The sequence below is a fragment of the Lissotriton helveticus genome, chromosome 12, assembly GCF_964261635.1.
Source record: "Lissotriton helveticus chromosome 12, aLisHel1.1, whole genome shotgun sequence".
Lineage (NCBI taxonomy): Eukaryota > Metazoa > Chordata > Amphibia > Caudata > Salamandridae > Lissotriton > Lissotriton helveticus.
Window position 1 is genome coordinate 870142926 of NC_136073.1, and position 13114 is coordinate 870156039.

The 13114-nt window shown below is 45.7% G+C and overlaps 1 protein-coding gene across 1 annotated transcript in view; it reads right to left on the reverse strand.

Annotated features, from left to right (window-relative positions):
- Positions 1-13114, reverse strand: part of INSR (insulin receptor) — a 305153-nt gene that overhangs the window by 222708 nt on the left and 69331 nt on the right. Inside the window, exon 2 of the mRNA XM_078670766.1 lies at positions 2072-2620. Within this exon, the coding sequence (XP_078526892.1) occupies positions 2072-2620 (549 nt within the window). The remainder of the gene's footprint in view (positions 1-2071; positions 2621-13114) is intronic.

Below are 13114 nucleotides of genomic sequence, written 5' to 3' on the forward strand. Positions count from 1 at the left end.
CAAGGGACTCACGTCTGAGCATACCCTGCCACACCTATGGTGGCCAAAAGCGGTACAAAAGGGGGTGGTGATGGACGGAGCATCTGAATCAATCAAACACTCACACTCAGTCAAAAGATCTGGGTTTAATCCAGGTATAGCAGCTTGATCATAACAGATCTCAAGGACTTTCCCGTGACCGGCTATCCGTAGATTGACGGACACTGGAGAGCTCACAAGGGCGGCGTGGTGAGTCCCACGAAAGGCCACAGACCCGAGACTGTTGGATCAGTGGATCGCCGACCGACTCCTGGGAAGATCGCCTCACTCGCAAGATGGGAAAACAAGTCAAACTAGGACGTCTACTGGCGTAGCCATTAAAATTCAGAACTTAACTCTGCACATTAATCTTTAGAAAGGTTATTTATGAAAACATGTTATGAACGTCAGTGCTCGCTGCAGCGAAGCATCATGCAGGCGTGGAGCCAGCGAGCCTTGCCAACTTACCTCGGTGTCGACCTGCATTAACCTCACAAGCGCGGAGACCAGAAACCAGGCACAACGAGCAAAGGCAAAGAGTGGGAGCGAGGTGTGTTGGTATGTGTGTTGGTGTGTGCATGCACAAGTGTGCTTTCACGTGGTTTGTATGCGTATAGGGGAGATTATAGGAGTACCCTTATGTGGTTTAGAGTATGTACTTTGCCACAGGGACTGTACGTGCTTTATGTGGCAAGTGTGCAACAAACTGTGTGTACACCATTTCCTGGTCACTATCAAACTGAGAAAGGTATTAATTAAGAATTTACTGCAAAACAATGTACAGCCTGATGCCTTCAGAGTTGAGACAATCTCTATAGAAGACAAGTCGACTACGGGGGTAGCGGAGCAGTTGTGTAAGAAAACTAGCATACACGGTACATGCTTTCTAAACCTTCCACCGATCAACAAATGCCAACATCATGCAGGAGTGTCACCTAGTAGTGCAAACTCAACACAACTTTCTGGACAAGCCGCTTGCCCTTCCAGGCCGTTAACAGCATAATTCTTGGCACCACTCCACGGGTCCATGTGAGAGGCGCCCTGGTGTTTTAAGTGTGCTCAGTAGTAGCACATCAATTATAAATAGTGGAGCTGAAAATATTGCAAGATATTGTCTTGTTAAATTGAACGTGAGAAACCTGCAGGGCAAGTTGATCACGCAAGAAAAAACTTGAGACATATTTACTAACTGCACACACTTTGTCTTCTTGCCAAAGTATTTTCAGGTGAAACATTCGAGTGATTGACTGCTACAATCCTGTTTTAAAGGCGGAGTACTAACCAATATTTTTCAGTGTCTTCAAACGGCAATTTAGGAAATCCACAAGCTTAGGGAACAAAATGAACTTATCACAAAGACTATAAATTCTTCCATACTGTCAAGTAATTGACAAATACAATGAGGACTAGGTTGGTTTAACCCCTTCCGTGCGGCGCACGTTCAGCGGACGTCGCGTGCACTACCTCGGTAGTGCTGCGCACGTCCACTGAACGTTCCGGCCCCGCCCGCGCAATAGAACGTTCCGCACCAGCGCGGAACGTTGGGCGCAGCGGAGGAGTTAACAAAGCAAAGGCAACCCCACAAACATACATCAAACACAAAAACACAGGCAGTACAATGATGAGATTAAGATCAAATGCGGACTTGAATCAACTACTGAAAATAAGACAAAACATCATGTGAAGAAGATTTAGGTGAAATATAACCAGTAGATGATCAAGTCCAGATACAAAAAATTGTCATTTATAGATATCAGCAAAGTGAATAAGACTCTGGTAGATCAAAGAAAGTTTACAAGTAGGTTACTTTATAATAAATTAATTTCATTAGCAACCCTGCCGTCTACTCATTATGAACTTTAAAAGGGGGTCTCAAATTGGAACACAGAGCTAATCATTTAGCAGTTAGCTTTAGAAAAAGTATTCTAAAAATAATTACCTCTTTGGACAGCTTAAATCAAGACTGTGATACATCAATGTACAGAAAGCAAAACGGTAAGGCTACATGTAGACACAAACAAAAACAAAATCATTTTTTCTCGATTTTACTTACTTCGTTGACAGTGGTCTTGAGTCCAGCAGCGATCCAGGTACAAGTCGTTCAAGATGGTGGTGGGGCAGTAGGTTTTCCCCTTCATGGCGCCGGGACACACGTCCCCGCATTCTTTCACATCCTTGTTAGAATCGATGAAGTTGTCCTCTACGGATTCGAGAACACGAGTCCAATCGATGGTGGAGATGTAGCAGAGCTCGTCGTTCTTCTCGATGCGCACCGAGCCCCGGATTATTCTCGTTAGACTGTACAGGCCAATCTCCCTCAGGTGCACCATCTCATAGATAACCAGGGCATAGTTGAAGAAGAGATGGGTGCCGCGTATCACAGTGAGGTTTGGGAAAAGATTCTTGAGGCTCTCCAGCCCGTAGACCCGAAAGAGGAGCAGGTAGTTGGTGATCATAACCAGTTTGGGGAAGCGGAGGTGGCGGAAGTCTTCCGCCTTGGTGGAGAAGATGAGCAGGATTTGCAGGTGGCCTTCGATCACGGTGCAGTTCTCTAGTTGGCTGAGTTGGCTCAAGTTATTTCGAATATCGATGCTGGGACAAACTGAAAAAGACGGAAGGAGCGTTAATGGCAAGGAAGGAGTGTGCATGGCCGATATGCAAACGCATTAGCTCGAGTGAACTAGAATACAACAGAAAAGCTAAATCACACATTCGGCGGACATTTCATATTGTTTTAGAACCACAACTAGTTATGGGTATATATCTCAGACAATCTCTATAGGATATAGAGAGCCCACTTCAATTTCTGTGGAAACTTACAGCGTACATTTAGGGTAGAGCAACTACTAACTAAATCCACTAGAGGGTGAATAATGATTTGAAGTTTAGTTTTAGGGAAAAGAGTGTGGGAGGATAAGGGAGGGTTATTCAGGTAAGAAATTAAGGAATTAACTTCACTTATATACACAGTTTATTAGACAATAGTGCACATAAACATACATTTTTAAAGTAAACAATAATTTAAAAACAAAAACATTTCACAATTTATCCCCACATATTCAAATACGAAAATATTTTTCAGACACGCCGCTGTCGCCAAAAGACATTTTTATGTCATTTAAAACAAATAAATAGTCCATTGCTGCTTTAAGTGTCCTCACAGAGTTTGCTTTAAATAAAAGTTACAAGTAAATGGAGGACTGTAGGTCTCACTACCCAACGTGAACTGTAGATCTCACCCAATCTGGACAGATATTCAATGTAATACAAGTGCTGCTTATAGAAGAGTGTTCCCAATTGGAGAATTTGGGCGTCACTCACTCATACAAACGAATACAAGACACAAGTTTCTTTTTTCAGTGCATGCATTATTTCGCTGTCGCACACTTCAAGATGCGATCAGAGGAAACTCAACAAACCAATGAATGCTTCCTGCTTTTATCTTGCTATCAGGCCTGCATTTCCTTTTCACACTTTAAACTGTAATCGGATTGGCCAGGCCTCCAGGAAGAGGCGATACTCTGTTTCAATTCTAGCTTTGCGGCCCATGGAGCGGACGAGGTGGTTCCTGAAACTAGCAACGAAAGACGGATTTGAGCGGGATCAAGTCATCTCTGCAAGCGCCCATAATGCTTCAAAAAAGGACCTATGCAGGTTACGCTTTTACATATGTGCTTTTTAAAGCCAAAAAATGCGACTTGACAAAGACAAGCGTTTCTGCTCATAGCCACGAGGCGTAATGAGTGCAAATTTGTTTTCTCGTTTATGTGGTATAGGGAAAACACTGGGAGTGCGTCGAAGCGGGTATCTGCATGACGAGGCGCTATGTACATAACCGGATATTTACACTTCTAAAACATCACATTATATTTCTCTAAAGGTTTATCATGGGCGTTGTGTAGAGTGCCCAAATGAAGTCTTGGTGGCTACTTCAAAGCAAATGCCTTCCAGACGGACACTTGGCAAATTCTAACACTGAAAATGTACGCAACATCTAATTAACAAGTCTACAAATTAATGTTGTGATTATTTTCCAAATTGTGAAGTTATACAATGGATATCAGAGCCAACAGCCACTTGAATCCACAAAATAGTCAACAAGTTTGTTTTTTTTAAATTATTTTATTGCCCTTTGTGTCATGGTCAATTCTCAATTTTTTTTTTATTTAGTCACAGTTTAGCAATTCTTTTTAAGTGACTACATAGTCTTGCTCATAATAAAACACTGATCTGAGTTTCAGTCTAGCTAAAATTGTTAGTTAAAAAAGTCCTCACTTGTTTTGGATGTTTTTTACTACATGTTGGCATTATTTCTTTGAATTTTGAGTTAATCAATAAAAAACAAATATGAACGTCTAAAGTGAGTTTTTAGCATAGTGCTAGTTAAACTGTTAAAGAATTTTACAAAGCTGTACTCACAAGTTAAAAAAATCTACAAAAGTAATATTTTCTCAAAAACTTGCAAAAGTTAAAGTTGTCTGTTAAAAAGTCCTACTGACGTATTTATCAATCCAGTTGCTAAGAAGTTTAGGTGTTCTTAAACAGCAATAAAACTATTTTTGCATTTTTTAAATGTTAGGATTGGTTGAAAGGCACATGATTTATAAACCACAGCAAAAAAAATTGATAAAAAGTCTGTAAATGTATTGCCTTTCAAACACTCACATTTAAAAAATGCTAAGCATGGACGTTTAATAGTTTGGAGACCTTTTTATAGTTTTAAGAACAACAAAAATAGCTAATAAATATTTTTCATAAATTCCACATTTTAAGAAAGAATTGACAACTCGACTTGATTTTATATCCTAATCTGTTGCAAATGCCTTAGCATTCTATTTCTATTCTATTTTTTTAACGAAACATCAAGCAATACTGGAGTGTATATTTTCTGTATATTAGAAGCACCAAATTTCTCATAAGCAAAGGAAGTTAGGAGTGTGTGACTTTGTGTGTGCCAGTGTTAAAAGGACGAAGACTAAGGAATGTAGGGAACATGTACTATACACTGGTGTATCACGTGAAATCTTACCTGTTAAACGCTTCACGACTCAGGTGTAAATTAGGCACGAGTAAGTTATAACTTTATCTAGGGGTAAGTCACACTTACGCCTCAAAACTCGCTTGCGAACTGGGCCCTATGTTTTTAACCTGCGATGTGTTTTTAGAAAACCATAAGTAAGTCTAAAGAACTAAATATTTTACAGCAATTTAAATAGATGTGTTACTAGCATACAGTAGTATTGCGGGAGGTATGCGACACAGGCAGTTCCCAGGGGACAGGCAGTTTGGTAGCCACTAGGAAAGTGTCAAATAACCAAAAAGGCGAAATTTTGACAGAATATCAGAAATATTTTCAATAACTTTTCACATGAAATTTACACACACAACTGTGGTTGCAAAAATTACTGGAGTAAATGCATACATTGACGGTAGCACCTCTGTATTATTAAAGGAAGTAAAAGAAGTGATTTCTCTACCTGGAAAATGCAATCAATGCAGAGGAAAAAAAATATATATATATGTACCGATCTTAACCCAAACAAGTGTTTAAAAGATAGGTGTGAAAAGCTATGATTCTGAAGATGTCCGCGCAGAAGGAAAGGAATTCTATAAGGAACCCCATCTTTATGTCTGGAGCTATAGCTTCCAGGGACCTTTCCAAGGATAGTATATATGCCTCCCACATTCTTCCCCTTACACCCTTACTCACAGAAACCAAGTTGTCCCACGTCAGGATAAACAAGCATAGGCAAAGTCAATATGTCTTGCATTGACTTCAAACTTTTTGGCTTTATCAATTCCTATTTTGTTTTGTCATGGTTTTTGCAAAACATTGTTGGGGAAGCTGCTGGGCCCTCATCAAGTCAAACAAAAAAAACACTGGCTAAAAGCAAAAAAAAATTGGTGTTCCAAAATGCGCTACAGTAGTCCCTGGCACTGAATGGAACTACTTTGTGTGTGCATGTGCTCCTTGGGAAATGGCAGTGAAGCCAGCCAATGACTAAAGGGGGCTGACCTGTTGCACTGTATTGTCTTCTGTAGTTGGTGAATTAAAATGTGAATGACACAATAACAGACCTATGAATGAAGAGAACTGGCTGTAATCCCCTATGAGTGAGTGCATTAAACATCATTTTAGTAAAACCAAAGGTCTTGGCTAACGCCAGACCTAAAAATAGTGTCTGTAACTTTGCTTTCTCCTACTACTATGAACCGGGGACTTTGAGAACCAGAGGAGGCAAGGGGACAGAAGAACTGATGAGCCACTCACACCCGCGTTCACCAGCTCGAAAGGTACTTCCATACACCCCAGATGCTGAGCCAATGCCCTGGACTGGCTTAGAATATAATCAAATGCTCTCACGGCGACAGTTTTGAGACAAGATGTCGAAAATTGCGTGACATAAATTTAATACAGCTTTTTCAATATTCTTAAAAGCTTCTTTAATTTCCTGACATAAAAAAGTTTATCCCATAATAGTGGCTAAAGACAGAACAAGATCAGGCAGTCTCACGCTGATGACATCATGCTAGAGCAGTGAGGTCATCAGCCCGCAGCGATAAGTGGGCGTTGGCGCGGGGATCGGAGGCGGCTCAATACGACCACACAGCATCATCTGTTTATACACTACCGACATGTATTTGGAGATGAAAGCCTGGAGAGCCCCGTTTTAAGGGACGATAATTTACGTTAACTATATAAACACCTGTGGACGGGGCCCTGCGTAGCATTAACACCTGCTGGTGACTTAACCCGCGGCCTGGAAGGAACTTGCCATGGCATACCTCAGACTTTAAAAATGGAAACTGTCAGGGTGCCAGGGCAGGCCTGCAGAAGGCATCCGGTGACTGGTTGGGCAGACCCTTAAAGTGCAGCACGCAGCCCGGGTGCAAAAAAACTCAAAACCTGGCTCTTCGACAGACCCCCTCCTTGATGGACTAGAACCTGCAAACCCCCCCCCCCCCCAGCACCTTGAGCCCCTTGCAGGTGAGTAGTCGCGCTTAAACACCTGATTTGATTTGACTTGACTTTAACAGTCCTCACTGTGCAAAAGACAGATCACATGAAAGTACGCTAAAAAGTTAAAAAAAATGAAAATAAAAAACACACTAAAATAAAAATGTAAAAATAAAAAATGCATAAAACTTTGGGGCGGTTCACAACGGTATTTTCAGCTGTAAACGTATGTTTACCGCTGAATTCATTCCCATTTACGGATGCCAGAAATGTAGTAAAGATTCCTGGAAGGTTTAGGCTTTACTGCATTTACTACTGTGAGTTCTCCCCGCAGGTGCCTTTCAAGTTTTGGGGCGTTTGCAGCATTCACAAACTGAAATTCAACCCTTTCCCACTATGGACATGGTCGGAAATTTACTCCGGTCAAGGGCCGGCGAAGTCCCTTTCGAGGAAGAAAGGGGAACGGATCCCCCCCAGATGTGGTCTGGGTGTAAGGGAAGGATTTTCTTTCTCCAGGACAGAAAAATAGAGAAAAATATCAGACTCCATTTCCCCTGGGAGCCATCTGAGCGGTCTAGCTCTTCTCGCAGGGGGCGTGGCCACTCGCAGGACTGTCACGTGACTCTCAGAGCTGCGCCTGGCGCGGCCTTAAAGGGCACCAAAGGGAATCTTTCTGAATTGGAAATAATGTGAAGTACATTCAGGCGGTGACGAGCACCCCGGTCGTGCCTTTAAGTTGTTGTAAGGGAGCGGAGCCCTTAATTTATTTATTTATTTGAAGGTTTTATATAGCGCGAACAAGACCCTTGCGGGTATCAGAGCGTTTTACATGTCGGATGTAGAAAACAAGAGTAGACATAGCAAACAAAGTTATAAGTGAATCAGATATACAATGCTCAGAAACGTAAAAACTAGCGGGGGGAAAAAAATACTTCGATTGGAGAAAATCACAGGTCACCTGTGCCACCTATTTTGGGAACGCAAACTGTGCCACAGGCTTTTATCAGGTGGACTGCCATCTATACCGATGAGAAAGAAACTCGCGGATACAGTGCCACCTGTCCTGAGCTGGCAGTGTGTGCCAGTCCTGCCACCTTTCTTTAGTCGACATGCCCACCTGCCCTCAGTACCGAGGTGTGCCCGGTGCCCCCCCCCCTAATAAATGCTCAGTGGGCATCGACCCTTAATGTGTGCGAATAGCTGGCTCACTTCTGAAAAGAAGCCCTACGTGTATTCAGGTTGCGACTGATCTTGAGTGACTCCGTGAAGTTTGCAAAGGTAAATATTATATATATTAGGGAATGGGTACTGCCAAGTGTCTATGTCGAGTGCCCCTTAATACACAGATTGCGTCACAAGTTCATAATGCACACAGGATGCAGTGTGTCCATAACGCAGACATGACATGTTCTTAATATAAATACAGTGACATCCAGCCTTGATGCCGGGTCTGTACCCTGTCCTAAGTAGAAACCGTGCCACCCGTCCTTCATCGAGGGACTGTGCCACCCGTCCTTCATACAGAGACCGTGCCACCCGTCCTTCATAGAGGGACCGTGCCACCCGTCCTTCATACAGAGACCGTGCCACCTGTCCTTCATCGAGGGACTGTGCCACCCGTCCTTAACACAGTCTGTGCCACCCGTCAGTAACGCAGGCTGGGCCACCGGTACTCCCCATATCAATTTCTTGCTAAGTTTTTAGAGACCCAAGTTTTAGTCTAGCTACCAAAGCGGAGGTGTGGGGGGTCCTTTATCCTGTATAGTACATTAGTAGAAAATTCACTAGAAGCCTGATGATGGACCAACAACAACAACCTCTAATAGAAAACTGAACCTGTGTCTCCCTTGTGACTTTAGAACGCTCTTCCAGGGGGTGAAATGTTCATATATCACTGGCGGTTTCTGCTCCAGGCTGCGCTGGCTGTCAACGGCTCTCGAGTCCGATTGAGGCCTAGAAGTCTGAAGCACAGCCCTCTGCAGCGTGTGATATTGTGATATTATAGCACTGGGATGAGGAGAGCTCCACTGAACACAGCAGAGTGGCCCGGGGCCAATAATGGCTGGTACAGACCTCCTGCTCCAACATTGTGATGCTCACCTTTCTGCTTCTCGCCTTTTCATTTTGAACACTCTCTTCTCAGAGGCTGGAATGTGTTATTAGCTGAATAGCACCTCTCCCTCTGGCTGTAACAGCTCTTAAAGGCCTTCACCGCCGTTATAGGCCCCTGCCTGCGGCTCGGCCCTACAGCTCAGGTTCCGGGCCTTTAACAACCATTACTGCCCTGGGCTATAATTCTTAGTTATAAGCTTGGCGGGATGATGAAAGGATGTCACCCTAGAGGAGGCAGAGTTGGTTTAAGAGGAAGAGTCTGGGGGGCAGTGGGAAGCGAACACGACTGCTGGGCGAGAGGGTGTGTTTTGGGGAAGACCGCGCGACAGCCTCCATTTCAGATTCTGCTGGCCTTATAAAAGGATGGAACCCCTAGTTTATAAGGAGAGTAAAAAGCCAAGTGTGGCTATAAAGAGGCCAGGAAGGCTGGGAATCCCACGCAGGCCATTTACTGCCGTATTAACTTTAGCTGCGTGTCGTTTATTAGCTCTATAGGGGAAGTGGAGGGCTGATACACCGGATTTACAAGGTATTTAAACGGGCACAGCCATATACAACTGGCCTGCGGTGGATGGGCCATACCATCCCCACATACCAGGGGAGTCCAGCGCAGGCCCAGAAGAGCTTACTCCATGCCCGACTGATCAACCACGGACTACATGAATCAGTGCCAACCCCGGTATTGAGTTTCAAAAGTGCATCGTGTGGATGCGGCATGGATCTGGCCGTCCTGGACCAACTTTGGGCCCCCTACTCAAATATTTGAACGGACGAGGCAATGCATTGGCAAGGAGACTCCAAGGCAGGGTTGGATGCTGGCTTGGGGTTCAAGCCTGGCATGAAGGAGCCTGCTGCGCCAGAGGGAGCTATCTCAGTTGCATCCACCAAGATCAAGCATGAGATCTGCAGAGGCGCAGGGATCTCAAAATCAGAAGCAACACTGTGGTTTCAATTCCCGAACACAGCCCTTTACAGGCGTTTTAAAGTTTTAAACATATTTATTAGTTTAAAATGTTTTTTTCCAGCAGGTTTGTGCATTCTACAACTCCTCCCCCCCCACCTATAAAAATTGGAGCACTTTCCCCACAATTTAACAATCACTTACAAGCTGATATTTCAGCAGTAACCCGGATGTGATGTAAAGTGTGGTAAACGTGTTCACAGGTGTCTGGAATGCGGACCTTCCTTCCGGATGCGGGACAGACTTGTGTGCGCCATTGTCCTCAATACATCGCTAGCCCCATCTGACAGATGGCTCGACGCTTCCCTGAGCCATAGGTTACGCTTGAACCTTGTGCCTCCGTTACTGCTTTATCAGTCAACCATAGACAACTTCTAATCCTATGGTACCCAATATACCTTTCAATAGTGCCCTGCAGGCCCAAATCCTCATTTTCCAGCATGAAGTGACGCCCCCCCCACATATCTTGGTCCTGAAGAAGACCCCACCTCCAAGACACTCACTTTGTTGGTCCCCATAGGGGTCGAAACGTCAACTTTTTCTTTCCTTCTACTTCAAACCTGGATGACAGTTCATTTATAACTGCATCTATTGCTTATTTTTCGCATTTAATCGTATTTGCCAGAAATCTGGCGAGATAGGTCTCCTAAATGGAATGTTGATGTATATATATATATATATGCACTACCTTCCCCTTGCACACCACTTCGACGGATCCCTATTTTCGCACTTGTCACCACGCGTTATATGCATCTGTTTTATCCAAAAATGCTGAATGTGATATATAGTTTCATGTGAACTGTTGATCCATTGACAACCCTTGTTTAATTGATTAAATCACAGTCATTTATCGCATGAGTCTTTTGGTGTTGTCATATCTCTATTATTGTAAAGGAGAGCCACTGGATTCCCAAAGGCTGCCGCCTGCCAAAGGGAGCCACTGGATTCCCAAAGGCTGCCGCCTGCCAAAGGGAGCCACTGGATTCTAAAAGACTCTGCAGCCTGTAAAAGAGAGCCACTGGATGGATTCTCAAAGACTCTGCAGCCTGTAAAGGAGAGCCAATGGATTCTCAGTCTGCAGCCTGTAAAGGTGAGCCAATGGATTCTCAGTCTGCAGCCTGTAAAGGTGAGCCAATGGATTCTCAGTCTGCAGCCTGTAAAGGTGAGCCAATGGATTCTCAGTCTGCAGCCTGTAAAGGAGAGACGCTGGATTCTCAGTCTGCAGCCTGTAAAGAAGAGCCGCTGGATTCTTAAATGCTCTAAAGCCTGCCACGGAGAGCCACTGGATTCGCAAAGACTCTGCAGACTGTAAAGGAGAGCCACTGGATTCGCAAAGACTCTGCAGCCTGTAAAGGAGAGCCACTGGATTCTCAAAGACCACAGCCTGTAAAGAAGAGCCGCTGGATTCTTAAATGCTCTAAAGCCTGCCACGGAGAGCCAATGGATTCGCAAAGACTCTGCAGCCTGTAAAGGAGAGCCACTGGATTCTCCAAGACTCTGCAGCCTGTAAAGGTGAGCCAATGGATTCGCAAAGACTCTGCAGCCTGTAAAGGAGAGCCACTGGATTCTCCAAGACTCTGCAGCCTGTAAAAGAGAGCCACTGGATTCTCAAAGACTCTGCAGCCTGTGAAGGAGAGCCGCTGGATTCTCAAATGCTCTAAAGCCTGCCACGGAGAGCCACTGGATTCGCAAAGACTCTGCAGCCTGTAAAGGAGAGCCACTGGATTCTCCAAGACTCTGCAGCCTGTAAAAGAGAGCCACTGGATTCTCAAAGACTCTGCAGCCTGTGAAGGAGAGCTGCTGGATTCTCAAATGCTCTAAAGCCTGCCACAGAGAGCCCCTGGATTCGCAAAGACTGAAGCCTGGCAAGGCAAGCCCCTGGATTCTCTAAGACCCAGCAGCCTGTACGGGGAGAGAGCCAATGCATTCGCAAAGACTCTGCAGCCTTCTAAGAGGATCCTTTAGATCCCTGCAGCCTGCAGATCAGATGCTCACCCAAAGCTCGCGCTTCTCAACTTACAAAGAAAATAAGGAGAACATAAAAAGTGTCTCAAAAATGTACTAAATTGCAACTTATTGTAAACAGCGGGTACATGATTTACAAAACATAGCAATTAAAGAAATGGCTGGCTGACCACAACATAGCAATCGAAATGCAGGAACAGAAGCCTGAAGCGTCGCCGGCTCCAGGAGCCTGAAGCGTCGCCGGCTCCAGGAGCCTGAAGCGTCGCCGGCTCCAGGAGCCTGAAGCGTCGCCGGCTCCAGGAGCCTGAAGCGTCGCCGGCTCCAGGAGCCTGAAGCGTCGCCGGCTCCAAGAGCCTGAAGCGTCGCCGGCTCCAAGAGCCTGAAGCGTCGCCGGCTCCAAGAGCCTGAAGCGTCGCCGGCTCCAAGAGCCTGAAGCGTCGCCGGCTCCAAGAGCCTGAAGCGTCGCCGGCTCCAGGAGCCCGAAGCGTCGCCGGCTCCAGGAGCCCGAAGCGTCGCCGGCTCCAGGAGCCCGAAGCGTCGCCGGCTCCAAGAGCCCGAAGCGTCGCCGGCTCCAAGAGCCTGAAGCGTCGCCGGCTCCAAGAGCCTGAAGTGTCTCCGGCTCCAAGAGCCTGAAGTGTCGCCGGCTCCAAGAGCCTGAAGTGTCGCCGGCTCCAAGAGCCTGAAGTGTCGCCGGCTCCAAGAGCCTGAAGTGTCGCCGGCTCAAAGAGCCTGAAAAGTCTCCGGCTCCAAGAGCCTGAAGTGTCTCCGGCTCCAAGAGCCTGAAGTGTCGCCGGCTCCAAGAGCCTGAAGTGTCGCCGGCTCCAGGAGCCTGAAGCGTCGCCGGCTCCAGGAGCCTGAAGCGTCACCGGCTCCAAGAGCCTGAAGCATAGCCGGCTCCAAGAGCCTGAAACGTTGCCGGCTCCAAGAGCCTGAAACGTCGCCGGCTCCAAGAGCCTGAAACGTCGCCGGCTCCAAGAGCCTGAAACGTCGCCGGCTCCAAGAGCCTGATGTGTCTCCGGCTCCAAGAGCCTGATGTGTCTCCGGCTCCAAGAGCCTGAAGTGACGCCGGCTCTAAGAGCCTGAAGTGTCGCCAGCCCTAA